Source organism: Muscardinus avellanarius (genome assembly GCF_963383645.1).
Source record: "Muscardinus avellanarius genome assembly, chromosome: 1".
Taxonomy (NCBI): Eukaryota; Metazoa; Chordata; class Mammalia; order Rodentia; family Gliridae; genus Muscardinus; species Muscardinus avellanarius.
This window is the reverse complement of record NC_137786.1, coordinates 234,175,200-234,201,552: the sequence shown is the minus strand read 5'-3', so window position 1 is coordinate 234,201,552 and position 26,353 is coordinate 234,175,200. Positions and strand designations below refer to the sequence as shown.

Genomic DNA, 26,353 nt, shown 5'->3' with positions numbered 1-26,353 from the left:
CAACCTCAGACTCCACCCTGCGCTGCACACAGTGGGGCGGGCCGCTGGGGGCACCCTGAGAGTCTTTCGGGACCCCATACAGCGCGGGGGGGGAATGAAAGCGCGCCCTCGGGGACGGCCACCTACCCCGCGGTCTCGGGGAGGAAGCCGGGCCTGCCCCCGCCGCGGCGCGGCTGCCGGGACCCCGCGGGGCCGGGGAGGGCCGCCGGGCCCAGGGAAGGGGCGGGGCGGCCGCAGTGACGCGGCGGGGAGGGGCCCAGGGGCGCCGGCGGGCGAACGGGGAAAGGTCGGGGCCATGGGCCGGCGCTTCACCGCCCGAGGGGCCGGCCCCGGCTGGGACGCCGCGCGGGGGCTGGCGGGGCGCCGGGCTCCGACCCGCGGGGCGGCCGCCCGTGGCCGGGCCGGGTGAGGGCGCCCGCCCTATGCCAGAGGTGAGCGCGGAGGCCTCGCCGGGCGCGAGGTGCGGGCGGAAGGGTGTCCGCCGGGAACGCGGCGCGCGTGGGGCCCGGGGCGGCCCGGGGTGCCGATGGGCCGCGCGGGCCCCGGCCCGGGAGGGGTCGGCCGCGGGGAGCGTCCGAGGGGGCTGCACAGACGAGCCGAGAGGCGGTGGGGACCGCGGGTCCGGGAAGATGGGGAGAGGCGGCGAGGGCCCCGCGGGCGGCCGAGGTGGGGAAGGCAGGTCCGGGTCAGAAGGTTTATCTGGCCCGGGAACGAGAGTTGGGGTGCAGGCTGCGGGGTACTGAAGAGATGCTGGGGCGCGCGGGGCCGCTCCGCGGAGAAACACCCGGGGGACCAGGTTCTGGGTGGACCTCCAGGGTGGGGGCCACAGGACCCAGCGCCCTCCGGGAAAGGGGCAGGGGGCGGGTCCCCCAGGGGCCGGCGGCGGGAGGCGGTCCGGAAGGAGGGGTCGGTTCCCAGGGGCGCGGCCCCGCGGGATGCAGGGGGGGGGGCTCGAGGAGCCGGCGCCGTGGAGATGCGGGGCCGGCCCGCGCCCGCCGCTCCGGGGGGCCCGCGTCAGCGCGCGGTTGCCATGGCGACGGGCGGGCGGGGGGCGGGGGCTGCGTGGAAAAGAGGTCAGCGCTCAGCCTCGCTGCGGCGCGGGCCGGGCGGCGCGGGCGGCTGCGCTGGGCTCGCCTCTGCCTCCCGGCGGCTCGCCGGGCATGGGGTCCCGCTCCAGCCCCTCGGCGGGCGCGCAGGGCTCGGGGCCGCGCGCCGTCGCCCCGCACTGACGGCCGCCGTGCCCTGCGCCAGGCGGAGCGGAGGCCGCGCGGCCGGCCCAGCGCCTTCAGGATGCTCATCAAGGAGTACCACATCCTGCTGCCCATGAGCCTGGACGAGTACCAGGTGGCCCAGCTGTACATGATCCAGGTGAGGGCGGCGGGGGCCAGGCTTCACGACGGGGCGGGAGTGCGCAGGCCGCGCCGGGACAGGGGTCCAGCCCAGCTGGATCCCCCCCAGTCCCTGCTCAGGGTCTGGGAAGGGTTCGGAGCCCCGGAGGAGAGCCCCCTCTCCGGATGCAGGCGGGGCAGAGGGGCTAAGGACTACAGGGGAAGGACAGAAGGCCGAGTGGTGCCTCCCACCCGAGTGCCCGGCCTGTCAGCCCACGTATGATCTCCTTTAATCCTCCTCAGAATCTGTAATCCGGGGTGGGGGGGTATGGCGGGGGTGTCTGGGTGGTAGAGAAGGCAGGAGGGGGCCGGGAGAGGACAGGGGCCTGGCAACCCCAGGAGGTCAGGGACAGGGCAGGCAGCTGGGCCGGGACCAGCTCTCACTCAGGGCTGGACAGGTTGGTGCAGGGCCTCAGGGGGTCTGTTCCAGATCTGTTCCCAGCACTGTGGGATCAGGTCAGGGTCTGAGCCAGCCAGAGGGCCAGAACCAGCCTCAGGGGATCGAGCAGGCCAAATTTGAGCTCTAGAGCTATGTAAGGTCAGGATCAGGGGGCTCTCAAGCTATGAGGGGTGTGGCAGGAGCTGGGATTTGGTCGCAGAGAGGGAGGGGACCAGGGTCAGGTCCCCTGCAAAGTGGAGGCCCCTTTTCAGCCGCCTGCCTCCTTGAGCGGTAGAGTGCATTCTGGCCTCTGCGGCTGGCCCTGGCTTCCCCGCTGCCTTGAACACTACACCCCATCCCACGGAGGCTGAGCCCCTCCCTCCCTCCTTAGTCACCATCATGTCAACACCGAAGTCCCCCCCTCTTGACCCCTGGTGCTCTTCCCCAGCCCCTATCACCATCTCATAGGCCACAGGACTCCTCTTTCCGTTTTCTGTCACCCTCCACTACAATGTCCGTCCCACACCAGCAAGGATCTTTGTTCTGTTTGCCTGTCAACCCCACTTAATATGTCCCAAACAATGAATGGCTGGATGGAGTGCGGGGTTGCAGAACCCTCTGGAGGCCTGGCACCTGGCCTGTGACCCAGACCCCGGAGAGCTGCAGGGGGCCAGGTCAGGGGGTCCGGAGTTGAAAAGGCCATGCAGGGGGCCGGGACGAGCTGGGGCTCCCCACCCAGGAGGTGAGCTGGGGCTGAGCTGCTCGCTCTGCCCTGGGCTGCAGAAGAAGAGCCGGGAGGAGTCCAGTGGCGAGGGCAGCGGTGTGGAGATCCTGGCCAACCGGCCCTACACGGATGGGCCTGGAGGCAGCGGGCAGTACACGCACAAGGTGTACCACGTGGGCTCCCATATCCCAGGCTGGTTCCGGGCACTGCTGCCCAAGGCCGCCCTGCAGGTGGAGGAGGAATCCTGGAATGCTTACCCCTACACCCGAACCCGGTGAGTGGGTAAGCTGGGCACAGATGGGGCCATCGGGGAGCAGCCCTGGTGGGCACGTAGTAACCTTCACCCCGGCTTCTGCCCAGGTACACCTGCCCCTTTGTGGAGAAATTCTCCATTGAGATAGAGACCTATTACCTACCTGACGGGGGGCAGCAGCCGAACGTCTTCAACCTGAGTGGGGCGGAGAGGAGACAGCGCATCCTGGGTGAGGCCTGTAGCTATTGGGGCCCCCCGCTGCTCCACAGGCAGCCTCTGTTGGTCTCAGATCTCCCCAGTCCTTGGCTCCCTGTCAAGGCTGTTCTCCCGATCCCTGCCGAGGGCCGAGGGGTGGGGCCTGAAGGAGCTGGCCGCGCTCAGAGCTCCCTGAAATCCCGCAGACACCATCGACATTGTGCGGGACGCAGTGGCCCCCGGCGAGTACAAAGCAGAAGAGGACCCCCGGCTGTACCGCTCAGTCAAAACGGGCCGAGGGCCCTTGGCCGATGACTGGGCGCGGACAGCAGCCCAGACCGGACCCCTCATGTGCGCCTATAAACTGTGCAAGGTGGAGTTCCGCTACTGGGGCATGCAGGCCAAGATTGAGCAGTTCATCCACGATGTCGGTGAGCCCATCCGAGGGAGGTCCTGCTTTCCCAGCATGCACAGGCCCCCTGTTTGGAGCCAGGGATAGTGTCATTTACTGGGATCCTATTTGTTGGGGTTTTTTGTGTGTGTATGTGGCGCTGGGAATGGAACCCAAAGGCTTTCTACCTCCGGGCATTACCCCCAGGCCTATTTTATATTTTTTTGGAAATAGGGTCTCACTAAGTTGCCAAGAGTCTCACTAATTAGCTGAGGCTGGCTTCGAACCTCTGCGGTCCTCCTGTCTGTCCTCCCGAGTACTGGGTTTACAAGCATGCGCCATGACACCCAGCTTAGGAATGCTGTCATTTGCTGGGGACACAGAAGCATGGACCTAGCATTTCCATTTGGGATGGGACCATGTGGGGGGGGGGGTCAGGCAGCACAGGCTAGCCAGGAGTCGGGGGAGCCTGCCTCGAATATCCAGAGTAGGAAGGCAAGAAGCTGGTAACACGATCTCTGGGGTCCACGCTGGTTCTGACATTCAAAGATGCTGCTGCTTTCCTGAAGATTCTGAGGTCCTCCATCATCCTCTTTAAGCTGAGTCAGACTTAGCAAGACCCTCTCAGGAGGGTCGCAGCACTAACAGGCAGCACATGCAGGCTAAGAGGCTGTAACTCCACTGTCATTCTCTTTGGGGTGTCCTCTACCCCCTTATTCCAGAATCCCAGCCCGTGGCCCCGGCACCCAGGAACCCCAGGTCCACACCTCCCTTAATCTCTCCCGGCTCTGGGGTGAGGCACCTGCATACAGGAGGGCCATCACTGGGTAGGGGTCCGGCTGCCTGGGTTCTGCTCTGCTACTGACCCCCCATGGCCACGCTGGCAAGCCAGTGGCCACCTCAGCGCCTTAATTTTTTCCTTCTATAAAAAAGGGTGAGCCAGACAAAACTAATTTACTGCACCATCACAACACCAGATGCCGTGGGTGCATGGTTCCCTTTAACTCCCGTGACCCCTTACAACCCAAGGACTATGGTTTCCGCTTTCCAGATGAGGGTATTGAGCTCAAGATTAATGCAGTCCTGTGCCGTACTTAGAAAAATACCAGAAAGCACAAATAAAATCACTCACATATAACCACTATTAAGGTTCTGATGTATTTCCTCCCAGACGTTTCTAATTCAACCATTATTGTTTTATTTCCTAGATATTTAAGAATTTCTAAGTTTATTCTTCTGCTTAAGATGAAAATATCCCAGAATGGGTATCATCTTTCACTAAAGCCTCCATGGAGTGCCAACACTTCCATTAACTATTAACACCTTCATTAACCATCAACAATTTCATTAACTGTTAACACCTTAATTAACTGTTAACTCCTCAGAAATCAGCAGGAAACCAGCAGAGCGGAAGCATTAGTCTGAGCTGCTGGAGTGATGGGCAGGTGGTCAGCATTCAGAATTAGGGTGTCCAAAGAGAGAGAGATGGACCAGACAGTGGGCAGGAAGACAAATGGCCTGGTTTCCACTCCTGTCCCCTGGATAGCAGGGCCCTACTCTGTGGCTTTTGGTGGGTGGTGCACCCAGGGGAGCTATTGCCCAACCTTAAGGGAGGGGCACGTAGGAAGCCGGGAAGACCAGAGGCACGGTTCTGACGCCTGAGCACTCGTAGGCCTGCGTCGGGTGATGCTGCGAGCCCACCGCCAGGCCTGGTGCTGGCAGGACGAATGGACGGAGCTGAGCATGGCTGACATCCGGGCACTGGAGGAGGAGACTGCCCGCATGCTGGCCCAGCGCATGGCCAAGTGCAGCACAGGCAGCGAAGGACCCGAGGCCCAGCCCCCTGGGAAGCCCAATACAGAGGCCCGGGCTGGGGCCAGCAACGCAGGCACCCCCGATGGTCCTGAGGCCCCCGCTGGCCCCGACGCCTCGCCCGATGCCAGCTTCGGGAAGCAGTGGTCCTCATCCTCCCGTTCCTCCTACTCATCCCAACACGGAGGTCCGGCTGGGACACAGGGACCAGGGATGGGGGATGGGAGCCACCCTGCTCAAGCTGGGCTCCCTGGCTGAGGCCGAGATGGCCCTTCAGGGGGCGTGTCTCCCCAGAGTTTGTCCGAGTGGCGCATGCAGAACATCGCGAGGGACTCCGAGAACAGCTCCGAGGAAGAGTTCTTTGATGCCCATGGTCAGCACTGAGGCCCTGCTGCCTGGGGAGGGGGGTCCCTGAGCAGCCCCTCCCAGCCCATGAAACAGCCCCCTTTCCTTGCAGAAGGTTTCTCGGACAGTGATGAGGTCTTTCCCAAAGAGATGACCAAGTGGAACTCCAATGACTTCATTGATGCCTTTGCCTCCCCAACTGAGGCAGAGGGGACACCAGGTAAAGACCCACCTCTGCGCACCTGCCGCCAAACTTCTATGCAGAGGGCGCTCGCTAATACTCAGCTGCAGAATGAGGTTGGCGGATGGATGGTAGAGGGCTGACAAGGTTCAGATGGCATGATGGGGGATTCACTGTGTGCCAGAAGGCTGCGAGTGGGAGCTGATGTAGACACTGCGTTTTGAAGGACCAGGCCAGCGCCATCCAATAGAACTTTCTGTGATGATGGATGGTTCCAGATCTGAGCTGGCCCAGATGCTAGCCGCTCGCCATAAGGGGCTGTCGAACATATGCGCTGCAACCACTGAGACAGAGGAACTGAAATTTTTCTTAGATTACATTTCAACTCATTTTAATGTGTGTAGCCACATGCGGCTAGTGGATGCCATGTTGGATGGAATTTAATTTTTTCCAGGCAGCCAGGCTTGGTGGCATATGCCTATAATGCTAGGACTTAAGAGACTGAGACAGGAGGATTCCAGGTTCAAGGCCAACCTCAGCAATTTAGTGAGACCCATGGCAATTTAGTCAGACTCTGTTTTTAAAAAATCTTTTTTGTAGTACTGGGGATGGAACCCAGGGACATTCTACCTCCAAGCTACACCCCCGGCCCTATTTTTTTTTTTTTTTTTGAAACAGGGTCTCACTGAGTTGCAGAGGCTGGCTTTGAACCTGCCATCCTCCTGTCTCAGCCTCCCAAGTTAAAAAAATTAATAAAAAATAGGCATGGGGTGTAGCTGAGAGGCAAAATGCCCTGGGTTCCATCGTCAGTAACACACACACACACACACACACACACACACACACACACACGCACACACAGTTTTCTAGACAAACAGGACCAGCATGAGGAAAAATCTGGAATATGAGATGGCCTTGGGGAGTCGGTGAGGGAAGATGGTAGCCACAGGCCTCAAGTCAGTCACCACAAGTAGGGAACCTGCAGGGTTAGATGACGGGGCCTCTGGTCCCTGGTGCCCTTCACTGGCTTCTCCTGTCCTTACAGACTCTGGAGTCGAGCCCGCTAAGGGCATAGAAGATGGAGCCCGAGTGCCCAGGGACTCAGAAGTGAGTACTGCCACCCACAGTGGCGCTCTTCCCAGCCGCTGGCTCAGCGCGGCTCTGACTGCCTGGCACCCCGCTGCATCCCGCAGGGCCCGGATGGAGCCGGGGACCTCGGGGCCGAGGCATGCGCAGTCCACGCCCTCTTCCTCATCCTGCACAGCGGCAACATCCTGGACTCGGGCCCCGGAGACACTAACTCCAAGCAGGCGGACTTGCAGACGCTCAGCTCCGCCTTCGAGGCTGTCACCCGCGTCCACTTCCCCGAGGCCCTGGGCCATGTGGCCCTGAGGCTGGTGCCCTGCCCGCCCATCTGTGCCGCCGCCTATGCCCTTGTCTCCAAGTACTGGCCTGGGGTGGAAGGGAGGGGCACACCCAGGGTCCCCAGGGACAGACAGCCACTGGGGGGGGGGGCAGGGGCAGGGTGGCCCCTCTGGGGGAAGAGACACCTGGGTCAGTCCTGGTCTTGGCTGGACCTGTTTTCCGATCAACAGCTACATCTTGGATGCCTCTTGAGCCTGTCACCCAGGGTGCCAGGACATGCCAGTAGGCCCCCGGGGGCTTGGGTGGCAGTGGTGGGCCCAGGGCCCCCTGCCCACCCCCGACATGCTCTCCTCCTGCAGCCTAAGCCCCTACAGCCACGATGGCGACAGCCTCTCGCGCTCCCAGGACCATATTCCACTGGCTGCCCTGCCGCTGCTGGCCACCTCGTCTTCCCGCTACCAGGGCGCCGTGAGCACCGTCATTGCCCGCACCAACCAGGCCTACGCAGCCTTCCTGCGCTCATCCGAGGGTGCTGGCTTCTGTGGGCAGGTCAGGTTGGGGCCTGTCCTGGGAAAGGAGCTCTCTGCTGCCTTCCGCTACGGTCCTGGTTGTGCCCCAGCCAGGACAGTGACCGGACCGCTCAGCGGGACCATCCTTTCATCCAGGTGGTGCTGATTGGAGATGGCGTTGGTGGCATCCTGGGCTTTGATGCGCTCTGCCACAGTGCCAGCGCGGGCACAGGGAGTCGGGGCAGCAGCCGCCGCGGAAGCATGGTCAGTGTGGCCAAACCCAGCCTCCTCTGGAGGCGGTGTCTCTCTCCGTCTCTAGGTCTGAGACCCCGGGATCTGACCTCTCTGCATGTGGGCAGGTTCCCAGCCGCCTCTTCAGCTTGTGTCTCTTCTGGAACTCTGCCCAACCCAACCCCAAGCCTCTCTCCTCACTTCCAAATTAAGTAGAAATCGGTTAGCCCCAGGCCTAAAGGTGGTTCTGTCCTCTGGTCCATCTAGAACAACGAGCTGCTGTCCCCAGAGGTTGGTCCAGTGCGGGACCCCCTGGCAGATGGGGCAGAGGCCCTGGGTCGAGCCAGCCCAGAACCCTCAGCCCTGCTCGCCCAGCGCACCCCCGGTGACACGGCCAGTACTGAGCCCGAGGGCTCTCAGAACAGGTGACATCCCTGCTGCCCCCCGCCCTGGGTGTGGGCTGGCCCTCAGAGGCAGCAGGGCTGAGCGCCCCTCCCCCACAGCCTGCAGGCCACCCCGGCCACCGCCGCCTCCGGGGAGCCCCGGCGGGCAAGCACAGCCTCCTGCCCACCTGCTGCTGGCCCTGAGGCTCCCGAAGGCCCCACCAGCATGGCCCGCCTGGACTTCAAGGTCTCTGGCTTCTTCCTCTTCGGCTCCCCGCTGGGCCTGGTGCTGGCTTTGCGCAAAACCGTGATGCCAGCCTTGGAGGGTGAGTCCCGGGGTGGGCGCGCCCCATCTTTCACCCACTCTTTCCCCATCGCCTCTGGCCTTGTGTCGTTCCTCCCCGGGCAAACCGCGTGGCCTGGCTAGAGACGGGAGGCCTAGGGACGAGTGAGGCCGTTTCCTCAAAGTGCCTCACAGCCCAGAGGATCCGCATGAGATGGGGTCCGCGGGCCTGAACCACCGCGGGACCTGGAGGCTGTCAGCTTGGCCAAGAGGCCCGTGCCACTTTAAGCCAGACCCTAGGGACTTCACAGGGAGGGCAGTTAGGGAACTGGCGACTCAGGGCTTCACAGCATTTCGGGGTGCCGCTTCCATGCCCCCCACTTCCCCCAGTGCCCAGTTGAACCCCCTCTCCACCTTCTCCATCTCTGGCCATTCAGTGGCCCAGATGCGCCCAGCCTGCGAGCAGATCTACAACCTCTTCCATGCGGCTGACCCCTGCGCCTCCCGCCTGGAGCCCTTGCTGGCCCCCAAGTTCCAGGCGATCGCCCCACTGGCCGTGCCCCGCTACCAGAAGTTCCCCCTGGGAGACGGCTCATCCCTGCTGCTGGGTATGCGCTCCACCAAGATGGGGGGAGGGGAGGCAGTCACAGGGAGAAAGTGGCAGGAGGCTGGGCGTTCTGCCTCGCGGAAACCCCTCCTGGGACCGGGCGCCCTCCCCTGGCCCCTTGTGTGTGTGGGTCCCCAGGACCTTCCGGCCTGTCGGGGGACAGTGGTGGTGGCTAAGCTAGAGAAGGAGGCAGTGGGACCCTGGTGTGCCTGGTGAGGATGGCCGGGGTGTGTGTGGCTTCCTGTGACGTGTATAAGTCAGCGTGCAGCTGGTACCCACGGGCCCCAGGAGACACGTGTAATGGCATGGGGGGCGTGAATGTTTGGGGCTGGGGAGACAGGCACTGTGGCAGGAGTGGGTACCCTAAGAGACAACACTCCCTTCCCACCAGACATGGGACAGTGCAGCCAGAGCGGGGAGGCCCGCCTGGGAACGCGGAGGGCAGTGGTGGGCTGTCCTGGGCGCAGACAGGAGGGCCTGCAGCCTAGGTGTCCCCTCTGCCCCCAGCCGACACCCTGCAGACCCATTCGGGCCTCTTTCTGGAGGAGCTGGAGATGATGGTGCCGTCCACGCCCACCTCGGCCAGTGGTGCCTTCTGGAAGGGCAACGAGCTGAACACAGAGCCCGCGGCCCCCAGCACCACCAGTGAGGTGGTTAAGAGTAAGTGCCGGCCACGTGGGCCCATACGGGAGGCTTTTAAATACCTTTGCCCCTCAGCACTTGCTCTAGACCCCCGCCCCCAGCCTGGGCTTGGCAAAGGGCAAGCTTGGCAGGAAGGAGGGCAGGAGAGCACCCAGGGGCGGGGCAGGTGGCACTGGGCAGCGGGCCCACCCTGACTCACTGCGTGCGGCCGCGCAGTCCTGGATCGCTGGTGGGGGACCAAGCGGATCGACTACTCGCTGTACTGCCCCGAGGCGCTCACCGCCTTCCCCACGGTCACGCTGCCCCACCTCTTCCATGCCAGCTACTGGGAGTCGGCAGATGTGGTGGCCTTCATCCTGCGCCAGGTGAGGGCCGGGGGATGGGAGGTGGTGGTGGGGAGGAGGGGAGCCCAGCCCCTGGGGAGGCTAGCCCGCCTCCGCTCTGCACGCCACGCAGGTCATTGAGAAGGAGCGGCCACAGCTGGCCGAGTGTGAGGAGCCCTCCATCTACAGTCCAGCCTTCCCCAGGGAGAAGTGGCAGCGCAAACGTACACAGGTCAAGATCCGGGTGAGTGCCCCACCCCACATCCTCCCAGCACATGCCCCAGCGGGCTGGCTCTCCTCCGCAGCATCCCAGCTGGGCTAAGCCCCGCCCCTTCCCAGTCCACAGATGTGCCTGGCAGAGGCACACACCCTACCCTGCCTCCCCCCACACCAGCGCCAGCCAGGCTTTCCCGCCACCGGCTCACACCGTCTCCTCCTGCTAGAACGTCACTTCCAACCACCGGGCCAGCGACACGGTGGTGTGCGAAGGCCGCCCTCAGGTGCTCAACGGGCGCTTCATGTACGGGCCGCTGGACGTGGTCACACTCACCGGAGAGAAGGTAGGCCCGGAGGCTCTGGCCCCTGGGGTCTCCGCCCCACCTTCTGTGATGGGGGCAGCCTCCCCTGCGCTCCACCCCAGGTCAGGGGGTCTGCCCACACCTGTCCCACCCCTCGCCCCCCAGGTGGATGTCTACGTCATGACACAGCCTCTGTCAGGCAAGTGGATCCACTTTGGCACGGAGGTCACCAACAGCTCCGGCCGCCTCGCCTTCCCCGTGCCTGCCGAGCGAGCCCTGGGCATCGGCGTGTACCCGGTGCGCATGGTGGTCAGGTGAGCGCCGGGTGGGCGGGCTCTGTGGGAGGCTGCCCGGCCAGGCCCGCACCGCTGACACCTTCCTGTGCCACAGGGGTGACCACACGTACGCCGAGTGCTGCCTGACGGTGGTGGCCCGGGGCACGGAGGCTGTGGTCTTCAGCATCGATGGCTCCTTCACCGCCAGTGTCTCCATCATGGGCAGCGACCCCAAGGTGCGCGCTGGAGCCGTGGACGTGGTCAGGTAGGAGCTGCCGCCCAGCTGTCCGCCAGCACGGACCCCTCACCCAGCCTGCGGAGCTGACCGGGCCCGCCCCGCAGGCACTGGCAGGACGCTGGCTACCTGATCGTGTATGTGACCGGCCGGCCTGACATGCAGAAGCACCGCGTGGTGGCCTGGCTGTCACAGCACAACTTCCCTCATGGCGTCGTCTCCTTCTGCGACGGCCTGACCCACGACCCTCTGCGCCAGAAGGCCATGTTTCTGCAGAGCCTCGTGCAAGAGGTGCATGGGGGAGGGTCCCAACCCCGCCCTATCCCCATGGGAAGAGCAGAGGCCCATCAGACTGGAGAGGCCTTTGCAGTTCTGGCCTCGTGGTCCTAGGGGTCAACTGGGGACATTCATGCCTCCGACAATGGGTCCCCGCCTCCTCCCAGACCTCGAGGTCCCTCAAGCCCCGCTCCCAGACACACAGCTCCACCCCCAAGGCGCTGACTCTCCCCCCCCCCACAGGTAGAACTGAACATAGTTGCTGGCTATGGGTCACCCAAAGATGTAGCTGTATACGCGGCACTGGGCCTGTCCCCGAGCCAGACCTACATCGTGGGCAGGGCTGTGCGGAAGCTGCAGGCACAGTGCCAGGTGAGGAGCAGGCGCACGGCCTCGGGGAGAGGGCCTCGGCAGCCTGGAATCCGGGTCCCTCCAGCCACAGGGGTCAGGAGCAGCTTGGAACCTCCTGGCCACCTGCCCATCGGGGCAGTAACCCCCGGGGTTGACAACCCAGCTGGAGTGTACCCAGGCCTCCAGCACTGGCTCCACCCACCCCGCCCTTGGGCTTGGCCCTTGACCTTCCTGAACACATTTCGGTTTCCTTCTTGTAAACTGGAAATGATATCAGAAGTGACCTTATCATGAAGATTATATCTTTACTACACGTGTAAACTGCCATACTCCTCCCAAGATACTACCTTCCAGATGAGACAGGCCCAGAGACGGGCAGAGGTGGGGTAAAGGTGCCCCAGCTGGGGGCCTCCCCAGCTCAGGCTTAGGGGTGCTGTCATCTGGAGCACTGCCCCTCCCCACCCTGTCATGGCCCCAGCCTGACTGTCCCCTCATCCCTGCCCAACTCTGCCCACAGTTCCTGTCGGATGGCTACGTGGCCCACCTGGGCCAGCTGGAGGCAGGGTCCCACTCCCATGCCCCCTCCGGGCCTCCGAGGACCACCCTGGCCAAGAGCAGCTACGGCGTGGCTGCCCCCGTGGACTTCCTCCGCAAGCAGAGCCAGCTGCTGCGCTCCAGGGGCCCCAGCCAGGCGGGCGAGGGCCCAGGCACGCCACCCACTGCCCTGGCCCGGGGCAAGGCCAGGAGCATCAGTCTCAAGTTGGACAGCGAGGAGTGAGGCCGCCTGTGGCCGGACCTGGGTTATTTATCGACACTCGCGGGGCCCGAGTGGCTGTGCCCACGTGGCAGGCTGGGGGCCTGGACTGTGGCCCCAGCCCCGGCCCCCCCAGCCCTGTCCCACATCTGTCTGCTCCTCCGTGTCACTGCCCTTTCATGGGGGGACCCAGCCCTGGGGGAGGGAGGAGGGGTGGCCAGGGCCCGGTGGGTTTTCCAGTGTGTGTAAATTCATGGAAATAAACACCCGCACCCCCTCTGACTGCGCACCACTGCAGCGCGGGCGGCCCAGCCCAGCACCCAAAGGCACGGGAGACACAAGAAGGGACCAGGACGGGGCGAGGACCTCTCGGCTTCTCACTGCCTCCTCCAAAGGAAGCCTCCGGTCTCCAGAGGCCAAGACCGGGGCACCGTGGAGCCAGGGCCTACCCTGGGACACCACCTCACTCAGGCACCAAGCTACCTGGCTATGTCTGTGTTTGTTTTTTTGATTTTTGTTTTTGCGGTACTGAGGATGGAACCCAGGGGCATCTACCTCCAAGCGCCACCCCCAGCCCTACATTTTATTCTTCATTTTGAGACAGGGTCTCACTGAGTTGCCGAGGGCCTCACTAAGTAGCTGAGGCTGTCTGTGAACCGTGATCCTCCTGTCTCAGCCTCCCGAATGCTGGGATTACATGCGTGCGCCACCACGCCTGGCTCTGGCTATGTCTGTTTTGTCTCCTCCTCCATCCTGGAGGCCCCTGGGGCTCCCCCGCCCTAGCCATCAAGAAACAGCCCCCCATTTCTCTATCGGGCACTGAGGCCCAGGAACAGAGTGGGCCACTGGGAAGCTAGAGTGACAACCCTGACCCTTGGCCTCCTGAGGGTCACCGACAACCAAGAACTTCCAGGTAATGACCACGCAACGGGTAGCCCAGCACACCCAGACAGAGATAAATAAGGCCTTTATATACAGAGAAGCACAATGTGGCGGTGGCGAGCGCTGGCGGTGGCAGCAGTGGGCCGGGCAAGGTCACTTGCCCGGTCAGTGGGAGAAGATGCCCCGGAAGCGAACCTTGTCCTCCTCGTCCTTCTGCCGGAGCCGAGCCTCCAGAGCCCTCAGCTCGCGGCTCACAGCGGGGGCCAGGGCGGGGTCCAGCTCTAGTACCTTGGCGAAGTCGGCCTGGGCCTCCTGGGCGTTCCACACGGCCGCGTGCGCCTTGCCTCGCTTGAAGTAGGCCTTGACGTTGTCTGCGGGGGACAGCGGCACCTGCGTCACGCGGGGCAGGGGCTGGCCAGCCCGCCCCGCCCATCACAGCCCTCACACTCCTGGCCCCGCCGCAGTGGGGGCCTAGCTAGCTTCCAGGGAGCCCAGACCGGGCGATGTCACGGCCAGGTGCTGAGGACGAGGGGAGGGTGGCCCTCCTGCCCGCCCAGCACCTGGGCTCACCGTCGTATTTGTTGAGGATGGAGGAGCAGTGGTCCAACACTTCGTAGTACTCCTTGGCCGCCAGCTTGCACTGGCAGTAGTTGAGCAGCAGCGGTGTGATCTGCTGGTCCAGCTGGATCCAGTCGGGGGACCCAGGCTGCTCCTGGGGGAGAGGGCAGAGGCTGAGACCTGGGCCCGGCCCGCTCCTCCCCCCGCCTACCGAGCCTCGGCGCACCTTCATCTGCAGGTTCTTGAGGCAGGCGATGGCGTCGTAGTACTTGGCGGCCGCCTCCTTCACCTGGCCCTCGCGGTACAACCGGTTGCCCTCCTGGTGGATGAGCGGCACTGCCTTGGCCTTTTCCTCGTCCGTCATGGCCCATGGGTCCTGCTGGTACGTGCCGGGGCTCTCCACCTACCGGGGCACCAGCCAAGTCAAGGCAGGTCCCCAGCGGCAGACCCGACCAGCGCTCAGCCGGCCAGGCCAGGCCAGGGCGCGCGAGGCCTCACCTTCAGCATCTCCATGTGGAAGATGAGGGGCTGGGGGCTCTGCTGCAGGGCGTCCAGGTCGGCGTGGCCCAGCGAGCTGTGCTCGTGCATCTGCGCGATGCCGCAGCAGTGCCGCTGGCCCTCCAGGGGGTCCTTGCCCGCGGCGATGTTGCGGAGGCTCCTGGCCACCAGCGGATACAGAACCACGTGCTACGGGAGGGCACACGCCGTCAGTGCGGCCCAGTGCTCGCCAGGTCTGGGAGGCCACTCGCCGCCACCCCTGAAGTGAGGACAGTTGGCCAGGTGCCAGCCCGGAGTGCAGGAGGGTCCCCTCCAGCCTCCTCTGGCCTCTCAGCTCAGCCTCTAGTTCTACCACACTCACGGGCCTCCAAACCTGTCTGCCTCCACCCCTGCCCCAACACATCCCCCTGCATCCACCTGTCTCCCTGGCTTTCTAGATTTGGACGAATTGTTTTTGTGGTACTGGGGATGGAACCCAGGGGCTTTCTACCTCCAGGCTACACTCCCAGACCTATTTTTATGTTTTATTTGGAAACAGGGTCTCACTAGATTCCTGGGAGCCTCACTAAGTAGCTGAGGCTGATTTTGAACCTTTGCAATCCTCCTGTCTCAGCCTCCCAAGTATGGGGAGTGCTGCCACACCTGGCATTATTTTTTACTTTGAAACAGGGTCTCGCTAAGTTGCTAAGTATATGCCACCATGCCTGGCTAGAGGAATTCTCTTTCTTTTCTTTTCTTTCTTTCTTTTTTCTTTTTTTCCAGTACTGGGAATTGAAACCAGGAGCATTCTATCTCCGATCTATGCTCCCAGCCCCATTTTTTTTTTTTAATTCTTTATTTTAAAACAGGGTCTTACTAAGTTGCAGAGGGCCTCACTAAGTAGCTGAGGCTGGCCGTGAATCTGCGATCCTCCTGTTTCATCCTCCCAAGTACGGGGATTACAAGCGTGTGTGACCATGCCCAGCTTGTTTGTTTGTTGTGGGGACTGAACTCAGGGGAATTCCACCTCTGAACTATACTCCCTGCCCTCTTTTATATTTATTTATTTATTTATTTATTCAATTTATTTAGTAGTACTGGGGATTGAACCCAGAGGCATTCTACCTTTGAGCTACACCCCAGTTCAATTTTATTTCTTATTTGGAAATACTGTCTTGCTAGGTTGACCATCACTACTTGCTGAGGCTGTTCTCGAACCTGCAGTTCTTCTCCTGGCTCAGCCTCCCAAGTACTAAGATTAAAGGCATGTAGCTCTATGTCTAGTTCCCATTTTATTTTTATTTTGAAACGGTCTCGCTAGGTTAATAAGAGTCTCACTATTTGCTGAAGCTGTCCTCAAACCTGCGATCCTCCTGTCTCGGCTTCCCAGGTGTGCACCACCATGCCCAGCTTGCGTGTGTGGGGAGGGAAATGGGATTGAAACCAGGGGTATTCTACCTCTGAGCTAAGTAGAGCCCATAGCCCCATTTTATGTTTTATTTTGAAACAGGTTCTCACTCATTGCTAAGAGCCTTGCTAAACTGGCCTCAAACCCACAATCCTCCTTTCTCAGCCTCTCAAGGACTGGGGCTGCAGGTGTGCCCCACCACACCTGGCATTATTTTTTACTTTGAAACAGGGTCTCACTAAGTTGCTAAGGACCTCCATAAGTTGTTGAGGCTGGCCTCGAACTTGTGATCCTCCTATCTCAACCTCTCACGGACTGGAATTGCAGGAGTATGCCACCACGCCCGGCAGTCCAGTGGAATTTTTGCACCCTTCTCTCCCTCCTACCAGCTGGACCCCCCACCACATTCTGATCCTAGCACCTCTTCCTCTCCCACTCCACCCTTACCCCAGCCAGGGCCAATCTCAGGGCTGGAGCCAGGCCGGCAACTTTAACACCATGGATGGATACAAGGGACCTAATCTCTAACTTCCCCTTAGAAGGCTGCAGGGCAAAGCCAGCCTCAGCAACTTAGAAAGGCTGCAGGCCAGGCGTGGTGGCACACGCTTGTCATCCCAGCATTTGGGAGGCTAAGACAGGAGGACCACAGTTCACGGCCAGCCTCAGCTACTTAGTGAGGTCCTCTGCAACTCAGTGAGACCCTGTTTCAAAATAAAGAATAAAAAATAGGGCTGGGGGTGTAGCTTGGAGGTAGAATGCCCCTGGGTTCCATCCCCAGTATGAAAGAAAGACTGAAAGAAAGGAAAGAGGAAAGAAAGAAAGAAAGAAAGAAAAGAGGAAAGGGAGGGAGAAAAGAAAGAAAAAAAGAGGAAAGGAAGAAAAGAAAAAAGAAAGGAAAGGAAAGGAAGAAAGAAAGAAAGAAAAGGAAGGCAGAAAAGAATGGCTGCAGAGACTATGGGAATGGGTCTAACTCCCCACTGCCCCCTGCTGGCTGCAGGACTGCTAGGTTACCATCACACTTCCTGAGTCTGGGCTCTGGATTGGCTTCCATTTGCAAGCCAGAAGAAAATGGGCCAGATCTCTGCCCTGCTTAACTTGGAACTGGCAGAAGCCCAGATCCTGGCTGTGCAGGGCCGGAGGGCTGCAGAACCCAGAGGGGCTGAAGCCAACCACTGGCAATGAGGGAGGGGAGGGCTGGGGGGCAGTGGCCCGGGAATCTGGGCTTTGGAGTAGGAGGGAGGGTCTGGGCAAGGGAATACAAAGGGCAAGGGGGGGGGAGCCATCAGCAGAGGCAGACCCAGAAGGGCGGCGTGAGCTCCATCCTGAGAGTGACCAGGAACCACAGAGGTTTATGCGAGGGTCACCCCGGTCACTTGTGTTTGAGAACAGGTCCCTGGCTGCAGTCTGGCTCGTGGAGAGATTGCAGAGCAGAGTCCTGGCTGCTGCTCAGGAGGCTGGGGTGTCCTGGAGAGCGCTGCAGGAGGCTGGGCCGGGGAAGCGGACCTGGCGGGACGGGTACCTTGACGTCACAGAGGAACTCGGCGATCTCGCCCTCGCGCATGGTGCACACGATGGTCTCCCACACCGGCAGCTTGAACTTCTTGCCAATGATGAGCTCCATGGGCTTGCCGCGCGGCCGGCTGTCGTCCAGCACGGAGCCCTCGGCGTCGCTGAGCAGCGTCCGGTAGTGGAAGGTGGCCTGCAGGACGCACGGAGAGGAGATGAGGGCGCCCACCTCACCCGGCCAAGGGCAGGCCCGGCCCCTGGCCTTCAGATGGCAAAGGGACGAGATGCACCTGGCGGTGAGTCAGCCAGGGAGGAAGCCAAGGCCCGTGCTGGCGCGACCCGGGCCGAGAAGAGAGCCTGAGCTCTGTTCCAGAACTCAGCAGTCAAGAGCTGGGCAAAGCCCAGACCCCCAGGGGCCTCTAGAGGAAGGAGACAGGCAGGCGAAGCTCTGTGCTTTCGTTCAGGGTAAGCCGGGCGTGGTGGCGCACGCTTGTAATCCCAGTACTTGGGAGGCTGAGACAGGAGGATCGCGGTTCGAGGACAGCCTCAGTTACTTAATGAGGCCCTTTGGAACTCAGTGAGACCCTGCTTCAAAATAAAAAGTAAAAAATAGGGCTGGGGGTGTAGCTTGGAGGTAGAATGCCCCTGGGTTCCATCCCCAGTATGGCAGAAAGAAAGAAAGAAAGAAAGAGGAAGAAGGAAGGAAGAGAAAGAGAAAGAAAAAAAAGGAAGGAAGGAAGGAAAGGAGGGAGGGAGGGTGAGCAGCAGGGTAAGGAGCACTAGAGCCAGGATGGGGCCCCGTGAGGGCACATTTAAGCAGAGATCTGAAAAGGGGCAGGAAGAAACCAGGCCGGACAGCGACTGGGGTGGGAACGTTTTAGGCCAAAGGAACAGTAGGCGCAGAAGCTTCGCAGCTGTGTAGCGTGTGGTATATTCAAAAGCAGCAGGAACAGTGTGACGGACACGTGAAGGGGGTGGGGGCCTCGGGGTCACGGCTGGCAGGATGGACACACACGGCCTGTAGCATGTGGTGAGGGCTTTGGCAATTCTTTTTTTTTTTGTGGTCCTGGGGGTGGAACCCAGGGGCTTTCTACCTCCGGGCTATGCTCCCAGATCTATTTTATATTTTATTTGGAAACAGGGTCTCAGTAAGTTGTTGAGAGCCTCACTCAGTAGCTGAGGCTGGCTTCGAACCTGTGCGATCCTCCTGTCTCAGCCTCCCAAGCGCGGGGATTACGAGGGTGCACCACCATGCCCGGCAGCAATTCTTTTGATGGTGGTACTGGGGTTTAACCTAGGAATGTCTACTCTGAGCTATATCCCCAGCTGTGTCTGAGAGGGGGGGGCGGGCAAGGTATCCTGGGGATTGAACCCAGGGGTGTTCTACCACTGAGCTACACCCCCAGCCATATTTTTTTTTTTTCCAGTACTAGGGATTGAACCTAAGGGCGTTCTACCTCTGAGCTACACCTCCAGCCCTATTTTATTCTTTACTTTGAAACAGGTCTCAGTAATTTGGGATGACCTCACTAAGTAGCTGAGTCTGGCTATGAGCCTGTGAACCTCCTGTCTCAGCCTCCCAAGTACGGAGATTACAAGTGTGCACTACCCTGTCCAACTTTATTTTTTTTTTTTAATTTTTTTGCAGTACTGGGGATTCTACCTCCGAGCTACACCCTCAGCCCTTTTATTCATTGTTTTGAAACAGGGTCTCAATAAGTTGCAAAGGGTCTACAAAAGTAGCTGGGGCTGTCCACGAACCACGATCCTCCTGTCTCAGCCTCCCAAATGCTGGGATTACAAGCATGTGCCACCAGACCCAGCTTGTTTTTTTGTTTTGAAACAGGGTCTTGCTAGATTGCTGACAGTCTCACTATGTTACTGTCCTCAAAGCTGCAATCCTAGCCAGGTACGGTGGCGCACGCTTGTAATCCCAGTACTGGGGAGGCTGAGACAGGAGGATAGGGGTTCGCAGACAGCCTCTGCTACTTAATGAGGCCCTCTGCAACTTAGTGAGACCCTGTTTCAAAATAAAGAATTAAAAATATAGCTGGGGGTGTAACTCGGAGGTAGAATGCGCCTGGGTTCTATCTCTAGTACCTAAAAAAACAAAAACAAAAACAAAAACAAAAACTTGCAATCCTGTCTCAGTCTCCAGGTACTGGGATTACAGGTGTCTGCCACTATGCCCAGCTTTGTGGAGACTGTGTGTGTGTGTGTGTGTGTGTGTGTGTGTGTGTGTGTGTGGTATTGGGAATGGAACCCAGGGGCATTCTACCTCTGAGCTCCACCCCCAACCCTATTTTTTTTCTTTATTTTGAAACAGGGTCTCACTGAGTTGCAAAGGGCCTCACTAAGTAGCTGAGGCTGTCCACGAACCTCGATCCTCCAGTCTCAGTCTCCTAAAAGCTGGGATTCCAAGCGTGCGCCACCACGCCCGGCTTGTGGAGACTTTTGAAAGCCACGAGACTGAGCAAGCTCGTGTCAGGGCGCATGCAGAGAGAAGAGGGCTACAAACGGAACCCCGGGCAGGATATGGTTAGAGGAACCCACGCTCAGAACAGCTGCCCGCTCCCGCTCCTCTGCGCTTGGTTTCCGCACCGGTGACACTGAATCAACAATAAGATCTCAAAATTGTGAGAAACAAAGGAAATAAACTCACAGAGCCAGTAGCACACTGGCAGCACACTGGGTGCTCAATCAAGGCCGGCAGCTGGCTTTGTTTCGGCAGTGCTGGGGAAGAGATACAAGGGTCTCCCGCATCCTGGGCAAGCGCTCTACCACTGGGCTACCACCCGGCCTTGATGATGGAGGGGGGGGGGTGCTATATTTTTTCTGCTTTTAATTTTCTTTTCTGTGACCAATTTTTGGGGGGTATTGGGGATTGAACTCAGGGGTATTCTACTGTGGAACTCCACCCCACCCTGTGTATGTGTTTAGTATTGGGGTTGAACCCAGGGGTATTCTACAACCAAGCTACACCACCAGCGCTAAAAATAGTTTTCTTTCTTTTTTCTTCTTTATAAAGCAGAATCGAAGTTGTTGAGGGCCTCATTAAATGCTGAGGTTGGTCTCGACCCTGCCATCGATCTCAGACACCCAAGTCTGGGATTCCAAGCGATTGCCAACCCCCTCTCCCAGCCCAGGAAACATCACCCACCACATACCTATCCTTTGGAGAATATCCTTTTTCAGTAGTGGGGATGGAACCCTGGGGCATTCGACCTCTGGGCTATACCCCCCCAGCCCTATTTTTTATTCTTTATTTTGAAACCGGGTCTCACTAGTTGCGGAGGGCCTCACTAAGTAGCTGAGGCTGTCCGCGAACCGCGATCCTCCGGTCTCAGCCTCCAAATGCTGGGATTATAAGTGTGCGCCCCCACGTCCAGCTAAGAACATCCCTTTTAATACAGCTGAACACTAGGGCCGCGCAGCTCCCCTCCGCTCTCAGAGCGTTCACGCTGCATGGGGGGGGGGGGGTCCTCGACCTTCCTGACTTGGCCCAGCGCTGGGTTTACCCGCGGTGGCCCTCCCTTGGGCTTCCTTGGCACCTGCCAGGCCCTTCAATCACTCGCTCACTCTGCCTGCCCCGCATAACTGCTGTGCGGGCATGGAGGGGCTGCCCTAGGCGGCTCCCTGCTCCACAGAATGGCGCAGGGCAAGGCGGGGGTGGGCTGGACCTGGAGTTCTCTGTGTAGAGGAGGAAGGCGGGTGGCGTTTTACTTCCCATTCCTCATTTATCCATGCGAGACTAGAGCCCTCAGGAAGCTACCAAGGGCCTCAGTCTTCCCATCTGAACAATGGGAGTTAGCCTACGCGGCTTCAGAAGGTGCTGTCTTCTAGCAAAGAAGGAGCGCTTTGAGAGACTGGCCATCCCACCCCAATCCCTGCGACCTGCCTGTGATGGATGAAGGCCTGCCGGACCAAGGCGGCCACTAGGCTAAACCAGGGGCGGAGCAGACGCGCCCGAATTCGCCCCCTCCTTAAATCCAGACCAATCAGCGTCGAGCTCCGCACGTGAGCAGTAGAGTCACTGGCCGCTATCCTCTGGGCATGCGCAACCTCTCGCCTAAGGCCTCCTCCCGCCTCGCATGCGCACGGCGCCGCAGAAGGGAGACGGGAAAGGGGAGGGGGTGGTCTCGAACCTTGGTTCCATCCTGAAAGCCAGGGAGCTCTCCGCGACCCTCCTGTATCACACGCTTTTGGATCCCGTCCTCTCGGAGTCTTGCGATGATATCCGCCATCCTCCTTCCCCGCTGCTCTCTTTCGGCAACTTCCGGACTCGCTCGGTAACTTCCGGACCGGCTTCGGCAACTTCTAGGGCCTCGGCAACTTCCGAGCCGGCGCCATCTTGGCTGAGGGCAGAAGCCAGAAATAGACGGAACGTGGAGGCGCACAGCGATTGGCTGGCTGTGCGGCCTTGGGCGCGGACACGCCCCGGGGGCGGGGCCTGGCGCTGTCGGGGAAGGGACCGCGCCCACGGGGAGGCGGGGCCTCCGGCGGGTGGGGGAGGGGCGGCGCGTCATCACTGCAGCCCGCCCCTGCTTCCGTGCCGCCCCGCAATATAAATGCAGCTCACCCACAGCACCACACCCTAAAACTACTGTTGTCCTTATGTAAGTCCTCTGACATTTTGTGTGTGTGTGTGTGTGTGTGTGTGTGTGTGTGTGCGTCGCTGGGGATCGAACCCAGGGCATTCTGCCGCCAAATTACACCCATTAGGTTGCTGACGCTGTCCTCGGATTTGCGATCCTCCTTATCTTATTCTCCTAAATACTGGGATTAGAGGCCTGCGCTACTACACCAGGCTTAATTTTGACCTTTACATCATGGATTTTCCTTTTCAAAGAAAAAAAGGGGCGGGATTGAGGTTGCCGACCTCTGTGATCTCAGTACTCCGGGAAATGAAACAGGAGGATCCTGTACCACAAGATTAATTACTTAAAACAATAAAGCCAGCCGGGCATGGTGGCACGTACTTGTAATCTCAGGACCTGGGAGGCTGAGACAGGAGGATCACACAAGTTTGAAGCCAGCCTCAGCTACTTAGTGAGACCCTGTTTCCAAATAAAATATACAATAGGTCTGGGAGTATAGTCCAGAGGTAAAAAAAAAAAAAAAAAAAAAAAAAAAAAAAAAAAAAGCCCCTGGGTTCCACCCCTAGTAGCACAAAAAATAAAAATAAAATAAAATAAAGCCAGTCATGGTAGAGTATGTTTGTGATCCCAGTACTTGGGAGGCTGAGCCAGGAAGATAGCTGATTTGTGCCCAGCCTCAGCTACTTAGTGAGGCCCTCTGCAACTTAGTGAAACCTTGTTTCAAAATAAGGAATGGAAATCAGGCGTGGTGGCGGTGCACACTTGTAATCCCAGCACTTGGGAGGCTGAGACAGGAGGATTGCACAGGATAGAAGCCAGCCTCAGCTATTTAGTGAGGCTCTCAGCAACTTAGTGAGACCCTGTTTCCTAGTATAGTATAAAATAGGTCTGAGAGTATAGCCTGGAGGTAGAAAAGCTCCTGGGTTCGACCCCCAGTACCACAAAAAAAAAAAAAGGAAAAATAGGGCTGGGGGTGTAGCTTGGAGGTAGGAATGCCCTTGGGTTCAATCCCCAGTACTGAAAAAAAATAAATAAAAAGAGCTGGGATGTAGCTTGGAGGTAGAATACCCCCTGGGTTCATCCATGCTACCAAAAAAATGTATTTGGCAGGCTGAGACCAAAGGATCATGGGCTCAAGGCCAATGAGGGTAACTCAGCAAGACCCTGTTTCAATATAAAATAGAGCTGGGGGTATAACCGAGAGGTAGAACACCATGGATTAGATCCCCAGTACCACCGAAAGAAAGAAAAGGTCAAGGAGGTGCTGGGTGCAGGTCAGTGCTAGAGCACTTGCCTAGCCCGTGTGAGACACTGGGTTCCATCCCCACCACCAAAAGAAGAAGGAGAGCCCGTCGTGGTGGCGCACCCTTGTAATCCCAGCATCTGGGAGGCTTAGAAGAGAGGATCGTGGTTCTCGGCCAGCCTCAGCTACTTAGTGAGGCCTCTGCAACACTGCTTCAAAATAAAGGAAAAAAGTAAGGGGTATAGCTCAGAGGTAGAATGCTCTGGGTTCCATCCCCAGTACCCCCCCCCAAAAAAAAGAGGGAGGTAAGTTTCCACTAGAAGCTTCCCTCGAGGCTGAGGGGGTCCCTTGCGGGGTCAGGGTGAGTCTGTGGTCAGCTCTGAATCCAGGCTGCGGGCACAGAGTAAGTACCCAATAAACGGTAGGGGGAGGCGGAGGAGGGAGGCATGAGTCGCTCTGGGGAGAGCCCGGTGTTCCTGCGTCTGGAGCCTGGTGGACGCTGCTGTCAGCAACAGCTCTAGGAGGTCGCCTTCCCACTTTCGCTGTCCAGGTAACCGGGGAAGGACAGTGACTTGGGGCCTCGTCGCCCTCTCCACGCCCTCACCCTGACTGCAAAGGATTATGGGCTTTCCCCAGAGCCCCGGGTGCCAAGAGCCGCACACACTCAGGCAGGCTCGTTTTTTAGCAAGAAGTCTCTGGAGAGGGCAAGACTTCTAAGGGAAAGGCAAAATGTACTTTTTTAAATTTTTTGGTACTAGGGATTGAACCCAGGGGCATTCTCCCTCGAAGCTGCACTCCCAGCCCTTTTTATTTTTTATTTGTATTGTATTTATTCGTTTTAATTCTTTTTTGTGATACCTGGAATTGAACACAGGGGCATTCTACCTCCAAGCTACACCATCAGCCCTAATTTTTATTCTTTTTTTTTTTTTTTATTCTTTTTTTTTTTTTTTTTTTTGGTGGTACTGGGGTTCCTGGAAGCCCATCTACCTCCGGGCTACACTCCCAGACCTATTTTTACTTTTTTTTTTTTTTTTTTTGAAACAGGGTCTCCTAAGCCAGCGTGCGCGGCTGGCTTCGAACCTGCGCGATCCTCCTGTCTCTGCCTCCCAAGCGCGGGGATTACAAGCGTGCGCCACCACGCCCGGCCTAATTTTTATTCTTAATTTTTAAATAGAGTCTCACTGAGTTACAACGGGCATCACTAAGTAGCTGAGGCTGTTTGCGAACCGCGATCCTCCCGTCTCAGCTTCCCAAATGCTGGGATTACAGGCGTGCACCACCACGCCTGGCTACTTTCTTTTCTTAAAAGAAAAAAAAAAAAGCAAGGAAGAAAGTGATGCCTTATTTTCATGGAGCCTCTGAGGACAGGAGTTTTCCACGCGCTTAGCATTGGGCTTCCTTCTGTAAATTGCCGGCTTCTATCTTTGTCTTGTGCTTTTCCTTTGGGGCCTCTGGACTTTTTCTGCTGATTTGCATATCTGTTCATGTCTAATTATTAATCTTTTTCTGGGGTGTGTGTGGGGGAGTGCTGGGGATTGAACCCAGGGGCCTTCTACCTATTTTTAAACATTTTTTAGTTATTATTATTATTATTAAATTTTTTTTGTAGTACTGGGATTGAACCCGGAGCATTCTACCTCTGAGCTACACCCCCAGCCCTATTTTTTTTTTTTTTTTTTTTTGCGGGTCTGGGGATGGAACCCAGGGGCATTCGACCTCCGAGCTACACCCCCTATCCTATTTTTTATTCTTTATTTTGAAACCGGGTCTCACTGAGTTGCAGAGGGCCTCACTAAGTAGCTGAGGCTGTCCGCGAACCGCGATCCTCCGATCTCAGCCTCCCGAATGCTGGGGTTACAAGCGTGCGCCACCATGCCCGGCTTATTCTTTATTTTGAATCAGGGTCTCACTAAGTTGCGAAGGGCCTCACTAAGTAGCTGAGGCTATGAAACTGTGATCCTCCTGTCTCAGCCTCTCAAGTACTAGGATTACAAGCGTGCGCCACCATGCCCACTGGTCTTCTAATGATACCTGCAGCCCTTTTTATTATTTATTTGGAAATCGGGTCTCACCAAGTTGCTAAAGTCTAAGTTGCTGAGACTGGCTTTGGGTTTTTTGTTTGTTTGTTTGTTTGTTTGTTTGTTTGTTGTGGTACTAGGGGTGGAACCCAGGGGCTTTCTACCTCTGGCTATCCTCCCAGACCTATTTTATACTTTATTTGGAAGGGTCTCACTAAGTTGCTGAGAGCCTCACTCAGTAGCTGAGGCTGGCTTCGAACCTGTACCATCCTCCTGTCTCAGCCTCCCAAGCTGGGATTACAAGCGTGCGCCACCACGCCCGCTTCCTGAGACTGGCATTGGCCCAGTGATCCTTCTGTCTCAGCCTCTAGGTCCTGGGATCACAGGCGTGCTCTACACCCAGCGTCCTTTCTGGGTGCTTTTTTTCTCCTCCCTTCAGTCTTGTCTATATTTCCTCCACATCTCTGTCTTCTTACCCCTCCTGTCAAATTTCAGGTCTGTGTTTCAGGTCTAGCTTCAAGTGTTTCCTGTGTTGGGAATTGAACCCAGGGCCTTGTCCATGCAGGTGGAGAGGCACACAGCCGGCATCTCTGCCACTCAGGAGGCTGAGGCAGGAGGATGGCTTGAGCCCAGGAGTTCAGCTCAGCCAGGGCAACCTAGCAAGACCCCATCTCAAACAAAACAAAACAAAACAAAAGGAGGGAGGGGGGAAAACCTACAACCCAGAAAGGATGCTGGGTGTAGTGGCACGCCTGTAATCCCAGTACCCTAGAGGCTGAGACAGAAGGATCACTGGGCCAAAGCCAGCCTCAGCAACTTAGGCTTCAGCACCTTAGTGAGACCGTGTTTCCAAATAAAAAAAAGGGCTGCAGGTATAGTTTGTAGGTAGAAGACCAGCCAGGCGTGGTGGTGCACGCTTGTAATCCCAATACTTGGGAGGCTGAGACAGGAGGATCACGAGTTCGCGGCCAGCCTCGGCTACTTAGTGAGGCCCTACACAACTTAGTGAGACCTTGTTCCAAAATAAAGAATAAAAAAATAGGGCTGGGGGTGTAGCTCAGAGGTAGAATGCTCCGGGTTCAATCCCAGTACTACAAAAAAAAAATTTAATAATAATAATAATAACTAAAAAATGTTTAAAAATAGGTAGAAGGCCCCTGGGTTCAATCCCCAGCACTCCCCCACACACACCCCAGAAAAGGATTAATAATTAGACATGAACAGATATGCAGATCAGCAA

At 58.4% G+C, this 26,353-nt stretch overlaps 2 protein-coding genes across 2 annotated transcripts; one reads left to right on the top strand and one right to left on the bottom strand.

The window, feature by feature from the left end:
- Positions 1-1,272: 1,272 nt before the first annotated feature.
- On the top strand, positions 1,273-12,444 carry PITPNM1 (phosphatidylinositol transfer protein membrane associated 1; the record flags this gene model as incomplete). Its single annotated transcript, XM_080717310.1, has 23 exons — positions 1,273-1,368; positions 2,551-2,765; positions 2,852-2,973; positions 3,146-3,370; positions 5,003-5,329; positions 5,420-5,515; positions 5,600-5,707; positions 6,714-6,775; positions 6,862-7,112; positions 7,393-7,582; positions 7,699-7,806; positions 8,041-8,198; positions 8,277-8,482; positions 8,877-9,047; positions 9,554-9,706; positions 9,905-10,053; positions 10,145-10,255; positions 10,455-10,571; positions 10,695-10,843; positions 10,920-11,069; positions 11,147-11,330; positions 11,559-11,687; positions 12,184-12,444. Exons 1-23 carry the CDS (start codon positions 1,291-1,293, stop codon positions 12,442-12,444), a joined length of 3,720 nt encoding a protein of 1,239 aa, XP_080573436.1. The 5' UTR covers positions 1,273-1,290.
- Positions 12,445-13,370: 926 nt separating this feature from the next.
- On the bottom strand, positions 13,371-21,528 carry AIP (AHR interacting HSP90 co-chaperone). The gene is made up of 6 exons (XM_080716735.1): positions 21,397-21,528; positions 17,265-17,444; positions 14,359-14,547; positions 14,087-14,263; positions 13,873-14,014; positions 13,371-13,673 (listed from the first exon to the last, which is right to left on the bottom strand). Exons 1-6 carry the CDS (start codon positions 21,493-21,495, stop codon positions 13,468-13,470), a joined length of 993 nt encoding a protein of 330 aa, XP_080572861.1. The 5' UTR covers positions 21,496-21,528; the 3' UTR covers positions 13,371-13,467.
- Positions 21,529-26,353: the final 4,825 nt, after the last annotated feature.

Excerpts from the sequence above, each read along its gene's own strand:
- AIP (XM_080716735.1), bottom strand. The coding sequence starts at position 21,495 with ATGGCGGATATCATCGCAAGACTCCGAGAGGACGGGATCCAAAAGCGT. Across the intron at positions 17,445-21,396 it reads GCTTTCAGGATGGAACCAAG|GCCACCTTCCACTACCGGAC; the intron begins GTTCGAGACCAC and ends TGCGTCCTGCAG. Across the intron at positions 14,548-17,264 it reads AGTTCCTCTGTGACGTCAAG|CACGTGGTTCTGTATCCGCT; the intron begins GTACCCGTCCCG and ends GCCCTCCCGTAG.